We start from the raw sequence: 24,621 nt of genomic DNA on the forward strand, positions 1-24,621 counted from the left end.
GTTATGCAAATTTATCTTTTTTGTATTATATACACTTATCCGAATATTGACTTAAGTATCATAAAAGCCTTGTGCGAGATCACCCTTGACTGATTTATTTATTGCAAATCACCCGCTGACATGATTTTTAACATAAATAAATTTATTATTTTATTTAAACAGCAACAAATCTAATGTAAAAGAATAAAACGAGTAGAGCAAAGTTGAAAAATAAACATAAAAAAATTAAAAACTAAATTAAATTAATGGGATTATCAGTCACGTGGGGTGATGAGCTTGCCACCTCAGTCTCCGGTTCACCCAATTCAACTTGTTTTATGCTCGTTGCCTCATTGGATATGATTATTAAAAATTATCTAAAATTTAAATTCAAATAAAAGTAAATATTTAATTGTAATTTATATCGTGACACGCGGACGTATGGCACCTAAGAGGATTCCCATTTCAACGGCCGAGATGAAAGTGGAAGCAACTAACCGGTTTTCCCTCCAACTCAAAAACAACTCTCTTCCTCTCTCTCCCTCCCACGACAGAGGGAGGGCCGGAGAAACCATCCCCTCTCCGCCTCTCTCCAGAACACAAATTCGAAACCCTAACCCTAAAATCTCCACTACAGAGACAGGCAATGCCTCCTTGAACCTCCACGGAAGACCTCTCCAATTAACCAGACCAAATCGGAGGAGGAAAGCAAGCCGTTGGTGGTGGAGCCACGGGCTGATCAGCCTCCGATCGTCGATTCTAGGGTTTCGATACTCGTACTGAGCTCTCTAGTCTTTACTACTATGCAAATGTTCGCCTGTGATGACGATTTGCTCCCCAGGGTTTCGGTCCAACCGCAGGATCATCGTCCCCGGCGTCGCCGGGCCTTTTCGTGCTGTGGAGTCTCGATCTCTCGTCCGAAATCATCCCCTGATGGCCGCGGAAGAAGGTGCTTTTCCTATGAAAAACTTCCTCAGTATCCTCTCAAGCTCTCTGTTCGCAAACTTGACGGCTCCTCGTTCGGTAACTTTCTGTGCCTGTATACAATAAGGGCCCGTTTGGTCGGCACGAACTAAATCTTTCTGTTTGAAATGGCGTGATTTAGAACTTGGGCAATGAGTTGATTCAAGATTTGTACGGATATCAACTCAGATTTGGTTATTTGACAATTTCGGGACAACCAAAAAGGCCCTCGTACATTTTTTTGTTATTATCTTGTTCATATCTGAATTGATCGTCTTTTTCAAATTATGCAGGCATCGAGGTTGCGAAGACCGCAACAGTGGCAGAGTTGAAGGAGGCGGTGGAGCAGGCTTTCAGTCACATAACAAGGACCGGCCCTGTCAAGATTTCATGGTATCCTCAATGTGAATTTGCCCCTTGGTTTTTCGTTTTTGTTTCTTGTCTTGGTCGCTTGTTTTATTAAGAAAACTAGGGCATGGTTGGCGTGATCCAGATAATCGTATACAACTTTGTCCATATCAACCGGAATAAGATACGAGCACATAAGTACAAGGAGTGCATTACTTCGGATTAGTGGCTCCGGTTTTTAATTTTGATTTATTCTAGTCAATTCCATGCTTACCTTAAAACGGTATAAAGCTGCTGGGGAGCCATTGATTTTCCATGAGATACAGGGCCTACGCGATCATGTTATATTTGCGATTAAGTACATGTAGACTGTATTTTCCCAATTTCTCGAAGATAATTGATGTAATCTATTGAGTTGGTTATGGAATAGTTTTGTTTGTGTCTGTCTGACTCTGGATTTTAATTTTTATTTGCTCGTGGAGGTCACATGTTTGGGGGCATTTTTGCTTAAGCTACGATGGTTGGAAGCTGGTTCTTGACAGTGAGCCTATCAGCATTTATGGGATTGATCATGGAGACCAGGTTAGCCATTGCATTACCTGATAGTTTGACAGGGATGATTACTGTATGGAAGCAGCATTTTAGCTGTTGAGACTTATGCACTTCTGCATTCTGTCAGCTTGTTCTCTGTAGCATTTTATTAGCTTGTAACCTTGTATTCCTCATTTCAGCTATTGCTTCGTGGAAGTATGCAGAATCTTGGTTCTCCTATTTCAGTCAGCTTACAGCTTTTGTGGAACTCTACATAATCTTGCTTCTTGTATTTCAGTAAACTTATGTTGAACTTTGTTTTAAGTTGCTTACTCATTTCAAAACTTGCATACTTGATTTAAGAATTCATTGAGCTTAACTTGATATGGTCCATTTGTCACGGCCTAAGCCTGACAGTGGGCTTCTTCCCAATCTGATATGAATTGGGAAGGCATAGAACAGAGAGCTCAAGAACTGAGAGCAGAATTTAGAATGATAGAGAGAGGGAAAGAGAGAAAAGAGTGTGTGTGTGTGAGAGAGAGAGAGACAGAGTTCAGGAGAGAAGATAGAATTCTCTTTAATTTTCTCAATACCCAATCCACGAAGGAAATTGGGAATTTATACAAGGTGTAGGAGGCGTGGATTCCCTTGCTGAGGTGGATTCTACACCCTTCCATGGTTGTAACAACCTACCACTACCTCTAACCTCTTGCACATGGCTAAAAACTAACTATAACAAAAATTACAACAGTAAAAATTTAAAAAAAAAACTATAAACCATGGTCCTACTTGTGATAATTCCCCTCCCCCCTCCAACCAATTTCTTGTCCTCAAGAAATGCTGAGGAGGCTGGTAGACCTTGGAAATTGCTTGAGCAAATTTGGCAGGTACTCCCAAATACTGTTATCTGTCAGGCTGTTCTACCACTTAACCAAAACTTGTATAAGTGGGGCTCCTTGCTTGTATACCACTCTCCTATCTATTATAGCCTCAAGCTCCACTGTCTTGTTGATCTCCTTAGGAAGGATAGGCAATGTAGGACTCATCGTTGTGTGCCCACCGATTTCTTTAGGAGAGAAATGTGGAGCACAAGGTGGATTTGTGATTCCTTTGGGAACTGTAAGCGATAGGCTACCCTTCCAACCTTAGCCTCTATGGGGAATGGCCCATAATACTTAGGGCTGATATGGACTTTAGATGAGGATGCCTCAGCCTTAAATACACTTCCTCCCCAACTGCAAACTCCCTTTCACTTCTCCTCCTATCAGGGAATTGTTTCATCCTATTCTAAGCTGATGCTAACTCCTTCTTCAGCTATTGTAATACCTTTTTCCTCTGCTGTAAATAGTCTTCAACCATTGCCACAGTAGTGCCTTCCCCTACAATAGGTAAAATGGGCGGTTTGTACTTTGTACCCAAATAGGGCCTCAAATGTGGACATTTTGAGTGAGGTATGGTGGTTAGAGTTATACCACCATTGAGCCAAAGACAACCACCTATGCCACCCTTTCGATTATAGGAAGCAAATACATCTTAAGTATCTTTCTAGGTTTTGGTTCACCCTTTTAGTTTGCCCATCAAATTAGGGGTGATAGACTGTGGACATATTTAATTTGGTCCCCAAAGTCTTCATAAGATCCTGCCACATCAAACTAGTAAAGATCCTATCACGATCTGAAATGATAGACTTAGGAGTCCCATGTCATTTCAGCACTTGATCCAAGAAAACCCTAGCCACCACTTGGGCTGTATAGGGATGAGTCAACCATATAAAGTGGGAAAATTTTGTTAGCTGGTCAACAACCACCAATATACTGTCCTTACCCTTTGATTTTGGCAAACCTTCAATGAAGCCCATGGACAGACTAGTCCATGCTTGGTTAGGGATAGGTAGAGGTTGTAATAGCCCCGGGTAAGCCACTGTTTCAGACTTACACCTCTTCTCACAAGATAGCACAAAACTTCTGCTTTTAACTTGGACTAATGAAACAATTGCCTAACCCATAGGTAGGTATTTTGAATTCCCGAATGCCCCCCCCATGCGAGACTCATGTAAGGCTTGCATTATTTTCTTCTTGAGATCTGCATTGTTCTCGATCACCATCCTGCCCTGGTATCTCAACGTAACCTCCACCAAAGTGTATCCATTTGCCTCGTTGGCTCCCACAACCAACCTTTCCATCAATTCCCTCACCTTCTCATCTCTTTCATAGTTGTTCACTACCTCTTGGCACCACTCAAGAACTACAAGGGTCATAGCTGCTGAACTTTCTACCTCATGGCACCTAGAGAGTGCATCTACTACTATATTCTCCTTGCCATTTCTGTATTGTATAGCATAGTCCAACCCCATTAGCTTAGCCATTCATTTTTTCTGTAATTGACTATGCAATTTCTGTTGTAACAGAAATTTCAAATTCTCATGATCCGTCTTGATTATAAACCTGCCCCCATCCAAATAATGCCTCCACTTTTCAACGACCATTAACACAATTATGAACTCCTTCTCATATATACTGAGTCCCATGTGCTTAGGGCTCAAGGCTTGGCTTAGGAATGTCGATGGCCTTCCTTCCTGCATTAACACTGCCCAATACCTATTCCACATGTGTCTGTCTCCAAAACAAAGGGTTTGCTAAAATTAGGCAACCCCAGGACAAGCACCTTGCTCGTAGCCCCTTTTAATTTCTCAAAGGCTTCCTTTGCTTCTTGTCCCCAACTGAATCCACCTTTCTTTAAAAGCTCGATTAGGGGTTTGCTGATAACCCCATAACCCTTCACAAACCAACGATAGTATCTGGTTAACCCAAGAAATCCCCTCAAAGCCTTCACCGTAGTAGGTTTAGGCTAAGACACCATGGCTTCAACCTTTCTTGGTTCTATACTGATCCCTTCCCCTGATATTAGATGCCCCAAATACTCCACCTAACCTTGACCAAAAACACACTTAGTCCTCTTAATAGAAAGCTGGTTAGACCAGAGGATCTCAAATGCGGTTCTTAGGTGAGCCAAATGTTGGTCAAAAGTGGGGCTGTAGATAAGTATATCATCAAAGAATACAAGTATAAATTTTTGAAGATAAGGCTAAAAAATTATGTTCATAAAGGACCGAAAAGTGGTTGATGCATTGGTGAGCCCAAATGGCATCACCAAAAATTCAAAGTGCCCGTGGTGTTTTTCTAAAGGCTGTCTTGGGTATATGTTCGGGCTTCATTCTGATTTGGTGGTAGCTCAAGCGAAGGTCAAGCTAAGAAAAAAATTTAGCATGGTGTAGTTTATCCAAAAGGTCTTCCACAAAGGGTATAGAAAATTTATCCTCGATGGTCATGGGATTAAGTTGGCGATAGCCCACACAAAATCGCCATGATCCATCTTTTTCTTGACTAATAAGACTGGAGAAGCAAAAAGGCTTTGGTTAGCTCTAATGATAGATTGTTGTAGCATTTCCCCAAATCATTTTCTCAATCTTTGTCTTTTGGGTTGAGGGGTAATGATAGGATCTAATGTTGTTAGGCTCAGCATTAGGTTTAAGGTTAATAGCATGATCAAACATTCGGGTAGGAGGAAGGGTTGTAGATTCAATGAAAAGATCCTTAAATTCTACCGGTCTAAATGATGTACCTGGTCATGCATTCCCTGGGGTGTGTTGACTGTTAAATAAAACTCTCCTTGCACTGCCTTGTTGTCATGCCCGTCCTCCATTGCCACAATAGAAAATAATTGTGTTAGCTGGTTCCATTTGCTTTTGAATACCTTCTGTAACCTCCTTCCAATGATTATTTTACAAGTTCCAGCTTCTTTCCCTCTTGTTAAGGTCATCTTCCTTCGTTCTTTTTCAAAAGAAACTTTCATCCGATTGAAATCAAAACTGATGGGGCTTACCCCCTTCATCCAATCCACTCCAAGGACTACATCACAACGTCCCAGCTGTAGTAGTCGTAGATCAGCTTCAAATCTCTCCCCTGCATTTCCCAATAGAAGCCATTGCATGCTGATTTGCTTATCACCTGGTTTCCATTAGCCACTGTCACACTCAAGAGTGGTGTTCCCATGAGTTGACACGTCAATCTCCTGGCTGTGCCTTCATCTAAAAACTGTGGGTTCTCCTCACCCGACCTTCTATCATAAGGTTGTTGCCCCTCACTTGACCTTCTACTTTCATAATTTTGTTATTGGCTACTCCCTTCAAGGCGTGTATTTAAATCTCTCCATTGCCTTCCTCCCCTAATTCTTCACATTCACCCTCCAATAACTCCTCATCCTCTCATTCTAACAATAGTATTTGCCTTTTGCATTGGCGCCCGAGATAATATTTATCCCCACACCAGAAGCACAGGCCAGCAAGTCTCCTCTACTCAATCAATTTTCCTCCATGGGGTGTAGTGTTGTGGCCCAAGCTTGGTCCACCCACATTCTTCACTCCACTACTTCCTTTCAACAACTCCCGGTTATTGCTTCTTCCCCCTTGGTTGAAGGTTCCCTGAATCACCCCTTTCTGTTTTTGTCTTTGTTTCTTCGTTAACGCCTCCACCACCATCTCTTGCAACTGGGCACTCTCAGAAGCTTGTTCTATTGTTCGGGACCTCATCATTTTCATCATTGGTCTTAGCTCATCACTCAAACCATTCATAGGCCTTCGATAGGTGAGGATTATGATTGATCATAAGAGATCTCAATTCCTCAAACCTTTTTTGATAGGCTCCCACATCCCCAATTTGTCTCAGCTTGTTGAATTCTTCTATAACGTCCATCATGCTCCTTTCACCAAATCGTTTACACAATTGTTATGGTCCATTGCAAGGTATGAGACTTGTCCCACATTGGAAGTTCAGATTTTTGGTGTGGGGTTTATAATCTCTTGGACACCCCTCCCCTTAACAGCTAGTTTTTGAGGGTGAGTTCTACCTGAGAGTTGTAACAGTGGTATCAGAGTCAGCCCCATGGCTCTTAGTGCAAGCGAGCAGCGACGGAGGTGACGTCGGCATTGTAGTGTTCGCCCGAGACTAGCAAAGACTAGTGCACAGCCTACCGTCTTGGGCGTCGGGCTGCGGAGCGTGGTGGTATGTTATGGTCCATTGCAAGGTATGAGACTTGTCCCACATTAGAAGTTCAGGCTTCTGGTGTGGGGTTTATAATTTCTTAGGCACCATCCCCTTAACAACTAGCTTTTGAGGATGAGTTCTATCCGAGAGTTGTAACAACAATGTTTCTGAAAATTCCTCCCAAGTATAGTCCTCTCTTATTCTAGCACACACCTGAAACTAGGTATCCACTACATCATTGAAGTATGTTGTGGCTAAGGATACTCCTTGCACCTTCGGGATGTTATACCAGTTGAACATCCTCTCACACTTTCTTAACCACCATCTGGGGTTAGTCCCCTCAAACATTGGAATCTCCATTCGGGGCATAGGAAACCGCGAATGACGAAGGTTGGTATGACCGTTAACACCCCTGTTCATTACTCCTTCTACTTCTTCCTCCGGATCCACCTCAATTTTAGAGGTCCCATCCCTACATTCATCCTATTACCACATAAGATAGGCTCAGTTCTCTCCCTAGGGAGGAAAATCAGGAGAGATCCTTACCAAATTATGGCGAGTGAACATCACCTTGATTTGTTGTATTTGTGCCCCCATATCCTCTCGCATTTGTGAGAGAGCTATGCCCAATCTCCGTTCCAGCCCTTCGATTGAACTCTCCATCTTGCAATTCATCGCCTTGATTGCTTCATGATTTCAATTGGTTTCGATCTCTAATTGACCAACTCTGTTTTGAAATTCTGTCATAGTCGAGCTGACTTGCTGTAGCTGCGATTCTAGATTCTTCATACGGGTGGTACCCTTTGCCATCGACTCAATCTAATAGAGCTCCGTCTGAGAATCGTGCTCTAATACCAAATTGTCAAGGCCTAAGCCTGATAGTGGGCTTCTTCCCAATTTGATATGAATTGGGAAGGCGTAGAACAACGAGCTCAAGAATTGAGAGCAGAATTTAGAATGATAGAGAGAGGGAAAGGGAGAAAAGAGTGAGAGAGTTGAGGAGAGAAGATAGAATTCTCTTTAATTTTCTCAATACCCAATCCATGAAGGACATTGGGAATTTATACAAGGCATAGGAGGCATGTATTCCCCTACTGAGGTGGATTCTACACCCTTCCACGGTTGTAACAACCTACCACTACCTTTAACCTCTTGCACATGGCAGCAAACTAACTATAACAGAAATTACAGCAGTTAAAATTTAAAAAAAAAAAAAAAAACTATAAACCATGGTCCTACTCGTGACACCATTTCAGTGAAAGATATTTTTTATTTGTTGTCAATAACAATGTAAGATTCTCACCATATTTTATATGAACTCTCTGCTTTTAGTATCGCCCTTAGACTTACATGGATATAAATTTAACCTACATAGCTAATAAAAAAGATATAAAGTATAAGTGTAATAATTTGCACACCTGCACTTTACACAAATTCCCACGTCTATGATGGTTATCCCTATTCCATTTCTATGAATGATAGAAATGGCGTATTGCATGCACACTATCTAAAGGCAATTACTTATCCCCCCTCCCCCAACCAAAGCAATCAGAACCCAAAAATACTTTTAATTAATAATAATCACATGTCAAGAATTTTTAATCTGTTAATGGACTATTATATATTAATTAATCATATGAATACGTTTATTTATTACATTCTTATGTATGAATATGTGTAAAATAAATAGTTATTTTTTGGCTGAGCACATTTTGTTTGTTTCTCTTTTTCTCTCCCCAATTGTTGTCCACTAATCCTCTGCCCATTACCAGTAGCACTCTCAGCCACCTTCCCACTCTGTTGGCCAGCTCCACTGCTTTATTGATTAGCCCAACTCCTAATTCTCCTGCATTCTCCGCTCATAGACAGCTCCCATCACTAGAGATACTCTAATAAAGCCAGTTCTTGAGATTTGTGGCCCTTTACACTTGTTTTCATCATCTCATATATTAAATTGCTGAGTTGAAGTAATTAAACAATGCTCGACCTTTTAGGGGCTACTACTATTGTTGTCTAGATTTAATTATTTCCTTTTCTTCCCCTTGGTGCTCTGTGGTAATAAATCATAGTTTTGTTGTCCTTATTTTTTATTTCCGGGTGCGGATGTGCATCAATCTCCGTTACCACTGTAGAAATTGCCTTTCGTCGTTGCTTCCTTTCTATTGTAGTCAGTAATAGTTCTTATTGTGGTGCACGCAGCTCTATTTTGTCCGGCATCACTCAACTAACCACAATCTCCCAAAGAGGCGGTCAAAATATAGATTGTTCGCTTTAAAACAACCCAAGCTGTAAGGTCTTGTTCTTGGAGTTACATTTTTACATGTGTTGCTCAGACTACATAACAATGCAGAATTGTTCACTTGTATATTGATCCTTTTAAGGTGTTTCTTATTAAATGTGCTGTTTAAGATTGGTTAGTAGCTATTCAGCTAAGGACAGTCTAAATATTGGTTGGTAGCTACTTGTCTCAGGACAGGCTATTTGAATGATATTTCAGGAATGGAGACCATCTATGCTAGGACTTGGGTGTATAAGCCTTTCATTTCTAGGACATTTGTTCAGTTATGCAAACTAGCTAGTGGTGATTCACATAATCAGAGAATAGAAAATTAAACTTATATTGCTTTACAGTTCTAGTTTCCCTAACCACATGTGAAACAGATGGAAAACTCCTTTCATCCCAATATAAAACAGATGAAAGTTGATTTTGAGAAGCAGTTTTTGCTTTCTGCTAGAACAACCTTGTTGAGTGAAGACATCAAGGTAGTTGAAAAAATAAGGTACCAGGCTATCATGCAATGATTATTTGTAGGTTTTTGGGGTACCCATATTGGACACTTAAAACTTAGAATAGGACAAAGGATATATGTCTTAGACATATTTAATTTTAAATGTAGTCAATAAACGTTTAGCAAGTAGAAAATTGTCCTTGAATTTTATACATCAACTCTTCTGCAATTTCTGTAAGCAACATTTTACCTTGAACAAATAAGAAAGTAGTTTTGTTTCATTGATGAGACATAGATGAATTCGACACTTTGAGACAGTTAACCACAAATAGCACCTGTACCTAGTCCATGTAACATAGCACTTCAAGGTACTAATACCTGCCTGTGGGGAGAAACTATATTGAAGCCTTTCAAATATTCACCTGCTACATGCAGGGGTTAAAAAAGTCTTATGGTTTTTGCCCTCAATTAAACCTGTGCACAGGAAGTCTCATTTCTAGTTGCTTAAGCAGCTGTGCATGCATGGTGATATTGGTTTTCTCACTGGAAGTGTCATCATACTTGATATCACATTTTGAAGGGTCTTTGATTTTCTTCATTTTTTTTTTTTTCCCCATAGGAAACTTGCTTCCCCTTCCCCCTCCAGAACCCACTTTGAGTAATAATCACAAAAGAGAAAAGCGCCTTCATAGGTGAACCTTGTACAAGGGGAAAAATAGCAAAACCAAGCAGGAGCCATATAGATTTACAGGCAAATACCATTCCAACAATAACACCGCCAAAGGGAGGGAGGGAGAATGGAATATCCTACTAAGCCACAAAAAGCGGGAAACAATTGAGTTAAAACTTGATCAAAGAATCCAATTATGGTTTTTTGTATAATCTGTTATAATATATGAACAGCTAGATGTTTGATTTGTTTTGTTGAAATAAGATGTCAAATCCAACAACAGTTTGATTATATATCTCATAATTAGAACCCCAATAGGTTCTCCTCCCTCCTTACACATGATGATCCAATCCATTATGATTTCTCTGGTTATATGAAAAGATTATTAGAGGTGAGAATGGAACCTAAAGCAGCTGTCCAGATGCTTGGGGGAGCTTTTTTCTTCAATACAGCCTTTTATGGAAATCAAACTCCGTTGTTATAGAAAACGTTACAGATCATGCGCACAGAGAATGCTTCCTTGTATGGAGTTGAACTTGTTCACTTGTGCTCTCCAAAAATTGGCTTTGTTAAGAGGAAGATTCCTTCACTATAAAGTTCAGTAGTAGAAACAGTTGACTTGGGGCTTTATGCATCTTCCACATTTGATTTTGTTGTTTGAGAAATTGGGCACTGAACATATATAGGTTAATCATCATTTTCTACCTGTAGAGTTTACGGTAGTTTCATGTCCATTTGTCATCATCATGCAGACCGGATGGCACCTTTGAGAGAGAACAGATTGACCAAAAAGATCACGGTTCAAATGATCAAAACAATTCACCAGACCAGGATTATGATGATAGGAATGGGGATATAGTGACACTGTATGAATTGAAGCTGTCTCAGTTATTGGGCAGGTGGTTCCAATACCAGAGAGTGGGGAGTCCGGCAAGCAGATATCAAGGCGGCCCATTTTCGTCAAAATTGGCAAACGGCATCTCGGGGGCCTTAAGAAGTATTCTCTGGTTACATAGTAGTGACAAACTTGATTCTCGAAGAGATCCTTTGGAGGAGGTATAGCGATCTGCACACACAACTGTATCGTCGAAGCTGGTTGAACTGGTTAGTGGATTTTAAACTTCACATCCACATTTTACTGTAATCTGAAACAGATGATACCCAGTAGTCATGAGAAGAATCTGCCGAAAGTTAAAAACAAATGGATGGCCTGTTTGGAGTTTACTATAGAAATGGTTCTGCTTTATTCCATGCATATGCTTAGTTCCACAAAATTTTATGCCAGTTCTGGGCTTTGCATTAGTAAATGTGGCTTTTATCATACGTGAATGGTATGTTATTGTTGACAGATTAGATGGTGAGTTTTGGTAAGAGGACAGAAAGTAAAGGAATTCTGTGTCTGAGACTTAGTACCTTCGATATGATGTCAGTATATTTTAAGTTAAATCATATATTGTCATGTGTTTGTGATAAGTATAAATTTTATGAACATATGATAACATTTGATTGATTTACAATATTGTCAATGTGGTACCTGGAGACAAAATGCTTTCTTGTTTTTGGCCGAATAGCTTTTAAAGAAGAATTATTTTTATAAGATCAAAATAATAATTTTGTAAGCAATATGAAATGTGAAAAGATTCCCTCTTAGGAGAATAAATTTAAACACAAATTTATTTGTCTTATTTAGTGTATATGTTTTGTGGCTATTAGGATATTACAAATACTCGGTTAGTTTATCTAATGGATCGTGAATTTTTATCGATAAAAAATTATAAAAATCCAAAATAGAGTTAGTTATTCTATTTTAATTTTTTTAGCTATTTCTATGAAACTCTTCTTATTATAGTGTTGAGGGGTAAAAATTATATAACTAATTTTACCTTTTAAGACTGAGAGTGTGAAATGTAATAGTTGTACTTTTATATTTTATAAGCATAAAAGAATGAATGGTATTTAGACACACCATTCTTCTTATATTTGACCCAAAACGATAAATGGAAAGAACTATTGGAAATATTTTATTCCCTCCAATGTACCAACAGCTTTGTATAATTGATCCTAACAAAAGCAAAGCTCATCACCATCACAATTGTTTGTGTGGCACAGAAAGAGATAGCATTGCCACTCACCACTCCCACAAATCCACACCAATCCCTCCTCCTCCGCCACCACCGCCGCCGCCATTAGCACTTCCACTGCCATATTGCAACAGAAACAAAAAGGATCACATATTCTCCAGCAGCAGCCACAGCCATGGCCAACGTGATCATGGCCTCCTCCAAAACCCTTATCCCCTCTGCCTCCTCCGCCTCTCCAAAACCCAGACTCCCTCTCCCCCAAATAACCCTCCCCAAATTCCCCAAATCCCATCTCAATCCCACTTCCCTCAAGTCAATCGCCGCCGTCGTCGCCGCCTCGCTCGCGGCAGCGCCGCCCTCCCTGGCCGAGGAGTTTGAGAAGGCCTCCCTCTTCGACTTCAACCTCACCCTCCCCATCATCATGGCCGAGTTCCTGCTCCTCATGTTCGCCCTCGACAAAATCTACTACTCCCCCCTCGGCAAGTTCATGGACGAGCGCGATGCCGCCATCCGCGAGAAGCTCAGCAGCGTCAAGGATACATCCGGGGAGGTCAAGCAGCTCGAGGAGCAGGCCACCGCCGTCATGCGGGCCGCCCGGGCTGAGATCTCGGCGGCGCTGAACAAGATGAAGAAGGAGACCCAAGCCGAGGTGGAGCAGAAGCTGGCCGAGGGCCGGAAGAAGGTTGAGGCGGAGCTGCAGGAGGCCCTGGGCAACTTGGAGAAGCAGAAGGATCAGACCATCAAGGCTCTGGACTCTCAGATTGCTGCTCTCAGCGATGAGATTGTCAAGAAGGTTCTTCCTCTCTGAATCTGTTTCATTTTTGTTTCTTGTTATTAGACCCAACAAGAACTAGGAAAGAAAGAAACAACAAAAGATGGGCTGTAAGTTGTTTCCTTGAATTGCATTGTTGTGTAATCAAGATTACCATATAATTGTGAAATACTTTTATGCTGCCCCCTTTTGTGTTCGTTTGTCATTCTATGGTTGTCACCTAAAAGTGTTAATTGAAGGTAATTCTTGAGCTTATGTGACCAAGTAATATGCCTAAGGCCTTGCATGCACCTCTTATGTAGAATTGGGTTGTAACATCGTCCATATCTCATAAACTGTATGTGATATATGCATATATTGACTAAAATATCAAATGGGGTTCCATTCATTGGAATTATGTCGATTTCAATTATTGTTATATTATTTGAATAATTTTATTTTCCTTGATTTTGCTTATTAGTTTTAGTTGTGGGATTAAGGTTTGGTATGTTGGTGTTGTTGGTTATCAGTTTAGTTGCCCAATGCAGCCTTTTGATGTCACATTTTGATAGTTTGCGGATTACATTTTGATGGTTGTTCTTGTTTGATTGCTTTATGATGTACTAGAGTTTTGAGTGATTATGTAACCTAGGTTATCAATTGATCATTGCATTGTGAGGTATGGAATACCCATTTCATTCTTCTGTAAATTAATTATTCACTCCGACCATCATATTTATGTTTCCTTGCATATTTCTGGCATGATGGTAAGCACATAATGTGGTGTCCTAAAATGGCTATAAATTTGTTCAAAACTGAAGAACTGTTGAATAGCGTGTATGCTTATGGAGAATGATTAAGTGTATTTGACCCCTAACCTTAGGTTGTTTGCTAAATGAATTTGGAGCACAAGGGTAGCTTGCATGCTTACAGAGAATGATTATGCTGCTATGCACATTTGACCCCTTGGCTCAGCTTGGTTTTTAAATGAATTTGGAGCATAAGAATGGCTTTTATGCTTATAGGGAATGGTTATGTACATTTGACCCTAAGCTTAGCTTGTTTGTTAAATGAATCTTGAGCATGAGAATGCTTGTATGCAATTCGACCCCTAATCTTACCTTTGTTTGGAAATGAATTTGGAGCACAAGCATAGCTTGGATGCTTCTGGAGAATGATTATGTGCATTTGACCCCTAAGCCACTAGTACTTCTTGTGCCGAATGTCTGACGTCAATTGGCTGCTCTTTAGAGAAGAACTTGTTTGGCATGCTTACTGCTATTTTATATATGTTTCTCAGTCACTTGTACATCTGCAGACAATCAATTATTTCCTTCCATTGTATAGCATTACATCATCGATTAGTTTCTGATTGAAGGGCGTAAAATTTATTCACCTGATAGAGACTAATGGAAGTTTGAATGCTGAATGTTCTCATTCTTATAGAGTGCAGTAATATGACCAAGAAATGGACAATGCCAGCCATAGTTGCTAACTGAATTATGGTCTCAAGCCGTGGTGGCAGATATTGTCCCATTAGTGAATGCAAGTTAGATTTCTTTGCGAAATCTTCCTCTCTCCGTAAACTTGCTTTTGGCTCTTCCCTTAATCTTGCATGCTGATAGAGCCTGAGATCTTCCTAGCTCCATACTGCAGCTTAATTTTCATGCTTTTTGGAAGCCATATTTCTGCAACTGGTCATCATGGTCTCACTAGACCACCAAGTCGAATTCCCTAATAACCAGGAAATCGAATTCCCCCTCGTAGGTAACCCTTAACTTTGTCACTAGCATAAGAGTAAAGGATGTCCTAGTGCACAGGCTCCCAGATTTGTCAGGGCCAACGGAGAATCGTTTTGTTTGCGATCTTATCCTTACTAGTGTGGAACTTGATATCTGATAAAGACTTCATATGCGACAAAGTAGGAGAACCCCTGCAAGTTTCAGGAACCAGATAATTGGCTGCTATAGATTGGGATTGTTTTGAAAGAAGTAACCAAGTTGCCAACGCTTAAACATCAAAGTGGGCTCCTTTCTTGCAATTTTTTGGTCCAGGGAAGGGATCCAGAAGTCGACTGGTTGGAGCTTTTGCAAACTCTATTGTCATGCAAGGCAATCAGTGTTGAATGTTATGCAATAATGCTTATATTTAGATGGTGAATATATGGCATTATAGCAGTTTATTAAGGTAATTTTTTTTTAGCTTTTAGGCCAAATTTATGTTTTTGCCCTTACTTTTACCTTTTTTTTTTTTTTTTTTATGATCATTTAAATTTTTTATTATTTTAATTACGCAATTGAACTTGCATTTTCAAATTGATTTAACCTCGTTATTTTAATTTTTTTTATATGATAATTCAAATTTTTTATTATTTTAATTATATCTGTATTTATATTTTTTAATTAATTTAATTTTTATACTTTAACATATAAAAAATATATTAAATTAACTCATTTTATTTTATTTTGTTTACACATTAAAGTATTAAAAAATTTGAATTGTTATAAAAAAAAATTAAAATATAGAGATTAAATTGAGTCGAAAATATAATAATTAAAATAATAAAAAAATTAAATAATGAGAAATTAAATTGATTAAAAAATATAAATAATGATGTGTAATAACAAAAAATTTAAATAACGAGCCTAAAAAAACTTGAAAGTACATTAAGAAGAATATGGATTTGGCTTTTTAAATTTATCAAACAATTGTCATGTACCTTCAAGACGTGAATGGATGACTGGATATTATTGGACAGTGATGCTCCGTAGCACCCCATGTTGTAGGATCACAATTACATTGATATTTTCTTTATTATATATTTTAATTTTTCATTCATCTCTATTTGTGGTCGTATACTATTATACCTACTATATCTGATTATGTAATTCCAGAAAATAAAAATAAAAAAGAATTTAATGTTTCCTTTCATATTTTCTTATAAGTTGTAAAATAACTAAAAAAAAGTATAAATTCATTAAAAATTAATTATAATAAAAGTATATTATACTTTTGTTACAAAAAAATATAATATAATTTAAATCTATCTATTTGTGAAACAACGTTAAAGGCCAATTATACGTCGTTATCTATATTCAAATTACATAATAAATTATTTTTATTGAATTATCACTACTATCGTCTTTAACTCGTGCACGTTTAACTCTTGCTTAAGCATAACAAATTATAAACTTTTATCAGAATTTTAATTGGGGACAATTACCCCAAGCAAACCTCTATTCTTTCTAAACTAGTTAAATTGACATTACACTTAGCAATTTGATAGATCTTATTTCTTGATTTTTTTTTTTATACGTATGAAAACACATGAGATTCTAGATAAATATATAACCCGACAACCTCTCACACTCTAAGTTGGGTGGATCAAACAGGTGAGTTGCAAGTTAAAACTTAGGCTTTGACCTTACGAACATATGTAGATTATTGATAATCGCGTGAAAACAAATTAGATCACTTAACTTTGCGGTAATTCAAGATTCAGATCGTGTGTGATAGATCATCTACATTATTTGAAAGGGGTTCTTTCCCCTCTTTATTTTTCCTTGTTTGGCAAATTAGTTAAAATTTAATTATTTGTCAATTTCTTTTTAATTCGACAATAATTGAACCATTGTTAAATTAAAAATAAAAAGAAAAATATCGATGAACGGTTAGAGTATTATAAATTTATCTATAAATCAAAATAATAAAGAAAGAGAAGGAAAAAAAATAAATTTTTTTTTGTCATATTAATAATAATAAATATAATTTAAATCATAATATTATTTCTTAATATAAAAAATATATATAATTGAGAGAGCCAATTGAACGCCAAGGTTCGGTTCACGGTGTCGGCTTACTTATTTTGCTTAAAGAAGAAAAGAAATAAAAATTCATGCTTGTGAGCGCAAGCAAGCGTAAACAGGAATCAGGTGGAGCCGCGTCCACCGGATACTAGCGTGCGGGAGCCGTGATATCCACGTGATGATGATGGATCAGTTCGTCCATTCCCCCGGTCATCGGGATTCCGAAAATGGGATTCTTTCGTTCAGTTTTCCCTCTCACTCCATCTCTCTGTTGAATCCATTTTCCTCTCCCGAAAGGCGAAAGCTCCATCTGAACCTTGAAGTAATCGAACTTTAGTTTCGTACCTTTAAAATTCGTCGAAATATCTCTCGTCACTTCTTCGCAGTTCAATCACTGTTCCCGTTTCTCTGCGTTTCCCCAAGTAAGTGTTTTCTAGGTTTCACTGGCTTTTTTGGCTTAAATCTGTCCTGCTGCTTGCGAAATCGAGCAAAAGAAGAAGAAGAAGAAGAAGAAAACTGGCTTGTTTATCTTCGTTGCCGCCTCTGTTCGTGAATACACTTGTTGGCGCTGAAACGTGATTGAGTTCTATTATCTTTTAACTTTAAGTCTGTTTTGGCTGCTTAAAAAAGTGAGTTGAAGAAGAAGAAAATTGAAAAATAAATCACACGCCGCTGTTGCTTTTAGTTACTTCTTGTGCTTCTACGTGTGGGATTTTAACTGTGAACACTGTTTTGTATGTGATTGCGGTTTATGGTTTAGTAGTTCGTTTGGATACCAAAAATCTATTTATTGGCAGCGTGAAAGGAAGCATGTAGACGAAATAAATTTTATGGTCATCTTTCGGCGTGATTGGATAGCCCGATTTTGCTTGGGCTTGTAGCTTTGAAGGGCCCTATCAATGATGAATGCAACACTTGTGATTGCTCACGTTTGTTTATGTCAAACAGAGCCTAAAAGTTCTGTTCAAGCAGCAAATTGCATATCATTGAATAGACTACCTCTTTTAGTAGGTTCAATAGAAAAGGAGCTGAAAAGTGGTTAGCATTCTCTAGCTTGTTGGTGGGAGATCTTTCAAATTGAGTAAATTTGTTATATTTCAGTCCAGTTCTGACCCCTGATTTATAGTTGGGTTTGTGTGGTGTTGTCTTGACAGTATTCTCACAGTTCCCAAAGATTAATTGCATACCGAATAACATTCATGTACACAGAAGGCCTAGTATAAGAAGGTACTACATGCATATAAAGCAGCAAGTTTTCATTTAAATGCTGAAAGAAGGATAACATAAGTAACAAATATTTATTATCCTTAAGAATTTGAATAAAATGTGTTCATTTCAATCATTTGTTGTTCACAACAAGAAGTTATGTTGGTTTGGAGATATTTGTTTTTGGGCTGTGGATTGTTTGCTCAATGATTAATATTATCTCAGGAAGAAGAATGGCTGGAAAAGTTGTTGCCAGTAGACCGACAGCTTCCTTTGAGTTTGAGCTTGTTGAAGGTGATTCTGGTCAACAAAACCAGATTAGTCCATGGATTGACCCTGCTACAATAAAACTGAGACACAGAATTGGGAGGGGTCCTTTTGGTGATGTATGGTTAGCAACACTTCATCAAACAACTGAAGATTATGACGAGTATCATGAAGTGGCTGTCAAGATGTTACATGCTATCAAAGAAGATAGCATTAACCTTGTATTAGAAAAGTTCAATGTCATGTTCTCTAAATGTCAAGGCTTAAAAGATGTTTGTTGGTTGCATGGTATTTCAATTATTAATGGGAAGGCTAGTTTCCTTGTTCTTTATCTTTTTTCAGTTCATTATGCCTTTGAAACATTTCTGTTCTTATTCTAAATGTTGTGTCTCTCCTTGCAGATATGCATCGTCATGAAGTTCTATGAAGGATCAGTCGATGACAAAATGGCTCACCTTAAAGGGAGCAGGCTCTCATTGCCTGATATTCTGAGGTGATGTTTGTCTTGTACTGACATGAACTTATTTTTTAGGTTTTTTTCTCCTCATAATACCTAAAATGGCAAAGTGTTGGAAACATACTTTCGGCTCATCGTGATGTTTACAGGTACGGGATTGATTTGGCTCAGGGAACTATGGAACTGCATTCAAAAGATATCATAGTTCTGAACCTAAAACCTTCAAATTTCCTTTTGAATGAAAATGATGGGGCAGTTCTTGGAGATTTTGGAATTTCTTTTCTGTTGCTTGGAGTCTCATTATTAAGTTCAGATTTGGTTCGGAGACTTGGCACACCAAACTACATGGCTCCAGAACAATGGCAACCAGAAGTAAGAGGTCCAATATCCTTTGAGACTGATTCATGGGGGTTTGGTTGCAGCATTCTGGAGATGTTCACTGGAATTAAGCCTTGGCTTGGGAAGTCTGTGGGTGAAATATTCAACTTAGTTGTTAAAAAGCAAGAGAAACCACGTATTCCAGGTGGCCTTCCTCCTGCAGTTGAGAACGTCCTAATTGGGTGTTTTGAGTATGACCTTCGAAGCCGTCCTGTAATGGCAGACATTCTAAAAGCATTTAGAAGGTACCTCCTTTCTTTATGTGCACCATAGAGCTCCAGATACAAAATTGTTTTTCACATATTATCTGAGATGTTATAGATCTTGGCATTTGCGTTGTTTCCATGCGGTTCAGTATGATTGCCCATTATGTTAGATTCTGTAATGACAAACTAAAATGTAGATAATATCATTATAAGTTCCTATAATATATTCTGTAATCCACAAGTGAATTGTTCCATAAATAAAAAGTGTAATAATAATTCAGATGAACTTATGATTTGTGAATGACCTTCCAAGTAAGATCAACCTTCTACAACTTTGATCGTCAAACTTTTGAGTCTGTGTGTTCCATGGTTAGAGAAGCTGTAATCAAATGATGGGACTCAAAGTGAGACCCATTAATCATATGTAAACAGAGTGTCTAGAGGCTTGTTTAGTTACACTAGGGGTCTAAGGAAAGAAGTAGTTTCTTCCTTACCCATCGGTGATTGTAAAGTGGCCATTGTACAAGATTCACACCCTTAAAGCAGTTCTCTTTTATTCTCCTATTACTTATAAAAAAAACACACACACAAGCATATTGTCTTTTATTCTTCTATTACTTATAAAAAAAGACACACAAACATATTGTTAAACAGGCTAGGAGTTACTTGTTAGAAAAGCTATGGAAAGGGGACTGATCGACCAGTTCTCTAATTGGATGCATAGGAGGAGGTGTGGTTGCAGTGTCATACTTGTTTTTCACTGATGATGCCATCATTTTAGGTGAAGCTGCAGGGGAGGTGTTGCTTTTTTCGAGGGACATCCTCCTTTTGTTTGAAGCAACCTCAAGAATATGGATTAATCCTTCAAGACTGTTGTTTTTTCAGTGGGTTTAATAGAGAATTCAAAAGATCAAAGAGTCATTTTGGATGTGGTCTTGATGTCTTGCTAGTTGCTTTGATCTCCCTTGGGCTTCTCTCTCTAAGCCAGGGCAGTATGAGATTTGCTTGTTGAAGGATTTGAGGGGTTAGTTTCTTGGAAGAGAAAACACCTCTGTGAGTGTGGAAGGCTTACTCTTATTAGATGCTTGCTATCTCTCTTTGGTCCTTCTATGTGTAATTTGGATACTCAAGAAGTTGATTTGGGACTCCCTTTAGGGAGATATGGGGGAGTAATTCAAGTTTCATCCTGATGAGTGGAAGGAGCTACATATCCAGTGATGAGGCGATTTAGAGATTCTCAACTTGGGATGGCTAACAATCCATTGCTTCTTTTTTTCTTAATAATCATCACAAGTGTTAATCCCACTAGGTGGGGTTTGACATCATAAGCATCTAGATTAGGACAGTGTTACTCAGATGAGACAGAAGGTTTTGCATGTTCTCTAGGGAGAGGGCTATTGATGGAAAATATAGCCATGGCAGGGGAGGTTGTTCTTCAATCATGTTGCAGAGCCTCAATTGTTTGAGTATTTGGAGAAACATTATGCATGCCAAGGATGGATTTATGAATCTGATTTGATTTAAGAAGGATGGTTGCAGAGGAGGATTGTTCTGGGTGATTGTATTCAAACTCCATTTAGGATTGCATAGGGTTGTTCCGTATAGCAGTGTATTATCTAGGAACTTAAGTGTACAGCCTCCTTTTCAGGAGTTGGTTTTTGGTATCCTGCCTTAAGGAGCACTATGAATGACAGGAAACTTGAGCCAGTGGAGTTGTTCCCTGGCCTTCTCAACTTGACAAGGAGGGAAGGACTACAGAGTGAGATGGTTAAGCAGCGGGTTATCAGCTCCCTCTTCTTATGGCATTGTACTGGGAAGGACTATTGGGAAAAAGTTGCAAGTTGCTTCTTTGCTTGGGCTACTGCTTGGAAGGCCTTTTGATGGCAGATAACCTGACAAAGAGAAAGAACTTTGTTAAAGATTAATGTATGTGCAAACAACTCCACAAGTGTGTGCCATCTTCCTAATTTTGGAGTGGAATGGTTGTTACCAGTTACCACATTCTGTCTTGAGATCTTAAAGCAAGATGGAGTAAGGATTCCAAGAGGCAAGCTATAGGAAAGCTTGAAGTCCTGCTCCTCATTCTCTTGTACGTTGCCTTTGGAAGGGGAGATGGAAGAACTTCTGAACAGATGGAGAATACTACTTTTCATTTAGTGAAGTTGGTTTCTTCTTATGTTTTGGGTTGGAAGGAGCTTTATCATTTTCCCATTTCAAGCTTTGTTGATTTTGCGGGGAGTTATTCATCCCTATTCATGGGCAGTTGTTTAGTTCATTTGTACAAGGTTGCACTTCTTCCTTCTGGCATTTTCTAATACAAATGTATCCTATTGATATTTAAAAAAAAAAACAGAGTCCATATGCTTTTGTTATGCAAAACTCATATTCTCTTTAAGCCGAAAACCAAGAATACTTAAAGGTTACTCTAAATATGGGATTTGGTTGGAAGTTGTGGATACTGACACAGATGTAAGTAGAGCTTACAATACTAATCATAATCTGAGGGAAAATGCTATGCACCCACAATTTTATATCTAATTTTCTTCTAGAATGACTAGTCAGTGGCAGACTTGCCATAGCACTCGTGGCCCTTTTGTTTTTGAACGGATGAACCACAAGAAGTCACATCCTTGCTCAAGCATTCCATACAATTATGTTTGCTTGAATAGTGCTAATCAATCTAGAAATCTCATGTTGTTTTGTTTGGGTCCACGTAGAATCCCTAATCCCTTGATCTCAAAGTTAAAAGCTGAATGGATGGGAGCTCTTTTACAAGTTTTTGCATAAAAAATAACCCAGTCGTATGGCAATATGAGAGTATAAGCTGTGTTAGGCTGATGTCCAGTGACTCATTTTAAAGGAAAAAATGTGATGCCATTGGAATTCTCATTTGAAATTTGCTTTCAAAAAGATGTGGTAATTGCATAATTGTAGTTCTGATCCATAATGATGAGGCTTGGTACTTTTAAACGAATGAATGCCAACATGCACATCTTTTTGCATGATGATTCCACACGTTGTTTCTGTTTGTTCAGCACCAATTAACTGCAAAATATTTGTTTTGATTCCTGTCCTTCATGTAACATTGCATCTATACTGGCAGCTCACAGAAAGCTGTTTTCCGTGAGGGAGGCTGGACAGGTCTAACTACTAGAACAATCACAGAAAAATCAAGTGGAAATGGATACACAAAATGGTTCCTTTCAAAGGATCAGTTCCAAGTGGGTGACATGGTGCGATCCCGGAAGCCACTAAACTCATGCAATATTGAAAACATGGACATTCCAGAAGGGATTATAGTGGGTTTAGAATGTGACACAGATCAAAGTGGGTTTGTTTTAGTAAGGGTCCATGGCGTCCATGACCCAATAAGGGTTCATGGATCTTCATTGGAGCGGGTCACATTTGGTTTGGCATCTGGGGATTGGGTACGTGTAAAGGAAGAGGACAAGAAGCACTCTCCAGTGGGTATTCTTCATTCCATTCAGCGGGATGGAAGTGTTGCTGTGGGATTTATAGGGAGAGAGACTCTTTGGAAGGGTAACTCTTCGGAGCTTCAGATGGCAGAGCCATATTGCAAGGGCCAGTTCGTGAGGCTGAAGTCTAATGTCTTTAGCCCTAGATTTGAATGGCCTCGAAAGCAAGGTGGTGAATGGGCCGCTGGAAGAATTTGTCAGGTCTTACCAAACGGCTGCCTCCTTGTAAAATTCCCTGGTAGGTTGACCTTTGGAGATGAAAGCAGCAGCTACCTGGCTGATCCAGCTGAAGTGGAAGTTGTTTCCTTCAGTACTTGTCCTGACATAATCAAGAAGTATCAACATCTCGAAGATTTTCACTGGTCTGTGAGGCCTCTTCTAATTGCCATGGGTCTATTCACTGCCTTGAAACTTGGCCATTTTGTGGGGAAGAAAATAGGGAGGTCGAAGGTCAGGAAGCAACCGAGCACCGTGGTTCCAAGTGATGGCGCGTATATGGATGGGCAGGCGAGTGCAGCCTGGCTTCCTCCAAAGGTGGCAAATATTTTCCGAGAAGGGGTTGGGGCTGCCACCACGCGGTGATCATCAAGCTTGTAGCTTACATCTACTACTGCAATCGAGCTAGTGACTTCTGCCAAATTCACTGGTGTTGCCTGAAGATTCGTCGACTCAGCGTTGTGCATTGCTTGATCTTATTCCAAGTAAGAACTCTTAACCCTGAAAGTACCTATAATATGTATATAAATGGATTGTTGCTTGTTCAAGGAGTGCTAGCTGTACAGAACAGAACAGTGTGACTGAAGTCCTGCGAGGATATTGCTTCTGTAATATCTTGTCTATTTGTGCTCTTCTCTGCATCCTGCCTAGATGTTATCTGAATCCTATTGACAGGGTATATGAGAATGAGTTTAGTTTATGGTTGAAGGATAATCTGGTTTTTCTGTGATTCATGTTGGAGAGTAAGTACTAAATATCTTGGTAGCATGGCAACGTTACTTAGAAGATCGTGAATAAGTAGAATCGGGCCATCATTTAAAAGAATTAATCGGGTAAAAGGAGGAGTTTGGGTGCATTAGCGTATAAGCCCGTTAGGCATAGAGTTGGGTCAATAAAACTGTTTCGTCAGCAACCCACCTCCCTTTTATTTACAATTTTTTTTTTTTTTTTTTGAGTTTGTAACTTCTAGTTCTAGTCGTGAAAATAATTTATTTATAAAAAAATAAAATTACAAACAAAAATGACCTTAAAATTAGGAAACTTTGGTACTCTAAAATTACCTTGCTTAGGGCTCAGCCCAATGCAGGGATGGGTCTGCCCACTTCTCTAGCCTTTCAAAACGGGTACTTGAAGTGGGATCAAATCTGTTCAGTTCGAACAAATATATTGAATTAATACAGTTGCGATATCATATCATTATTTTATTGGAACATCTGTTACTGATTATACACATTGTGAATGCATGGCAGTGGGTACGAATAAGTTATATTATTAATTTTAAATTGACTGATCATGAAAATAATTTAGTACAAGATTGTAATTTTATTTAATTTTTTAAATTTTAGTAATTAAGTCTAAATTAGTTCAATTGAGTGTAATTTTATTCATCAATTTAGAGATAGTGTCTTCACGTTGCCCTAGCATGTCAGGTGTTATATAAATAAGAGTAATATATTGGAGATAAATAGTATTGGTGTCGGACTCTATGTAAAAATTTTATCCAGAGAAGATGAA

At 38.7% G+C, this 24,621-nt stretch overlaps 3 protein-coding genes across 9 annotated transcripts; all 3 read left to right on the forward strand.

The window, feature by feature from the left end:
• The first annotated feature begins 487 nt into the window (after nt 1–487).
• Nucleotides 488–11,517, forward strand: LOC127813298 (uncharacterized). Of its 2 annotated transcripts, none has more exons than XM_052354209.1 (5): nt 488–1,002; nt 1,236–1,335; nt 1,773–1,872; nt 9,063–9,151; nt 11,015–11,517. In XM_052354209.1, exons 1-5 carry the CDS (start codon nt 783–785, stop codon nt 11,322–11,324), a joined length of 819 nt encoding a protein of 272 aa, XP_052210169.1. In that variant the 5' UTR covers nt 488–782; the 3' UTR covers nt 11,325–11,517. The 2 variants fall into 2 exon arrangements, with proteins under 2 accessions (XP_052210169.1, XP_052210170.1); XM_052354210.1 differs by having other exon boundaries at nt 488–928.
• Nucleotides 11,518–12,379: 862 nt separating this feature from the next.
• LOC127813299 (ATP synthase subunit b', chloroplastic) lies at nt 12,380–13,299 on the forward strand. Its single transcript, XM_052354212.1, has one exon. The coding sequence runs from the start codon at nt 12,519–12,521 to the stop codon at nt 13,149–13,151; it is 633 nt and encodes a 210-aa protein (XP_052210172.1). The 5' UTR covers nt 12,380–12,518; the 3' UTR covers nt 13,152–13,299.
• Nucleotides 13,300–17,056: 3,757 nt separating this feature from the next.
• Nucleotides 17,057–23,840, forward strand: LOC127813583 (E3 ubiquitin-protein ligase KEG). Of its 6 annotated transcripts, none has more exons than XM_052354626.1 (7): nt 17,057–17,322; nt 17,698–17,960; nt 18,055–18,127; nt 18,332–18,684; nt 18,775–18,866; nt 18,980–19,453; nt 22,518–23,840. In XM_052354626.1, exons 4-7 carry the CDS (start codon nt 18,340–18,342, stop codon nt 23,470–23,472), a joined length of 1,866 nt encoding a protein of 621 aa, XP_052210586.1. In that variant the 5' UTR covers nt 17,057–17,322; nt 17,698–17,960; nt 18,055–18,127; nt 18,332–18,339; the 3' UTR covers nt 23,473–23,840. The 6 variants fall into 6 exon arrangements, with proteins under 6 accessions (XP_052210586.1, XP_052210584.1, XP_052210585.1 ...); XM_052354624.1 differs by having other exon boundaries at nt 17,698–17,938; XM_052354625.1 differs by lacking the exon at nt 17,698–17,960 and having other exon boundaries at nt 18,027–18,127.
• The last annotated feature ends 781 nt before the right edge of the window (nt 23,841–24,621 follow it).

The sequence above is a fragment of the Diospyros lotus genome, chromosome 11, assembly GCF_014633365.1.
Source record: "Diospyros lotus cultivar Yz01 chromosome 11, ASM1463336v1, whole genome shotgun sequence".
Taxonomy (NCBI): Eukaryota; Viridiplantae; Streptophyta; class Magnoliopsida; order Ericales; family Ebenaceae; genus Diospyros; species Diospyros lotus.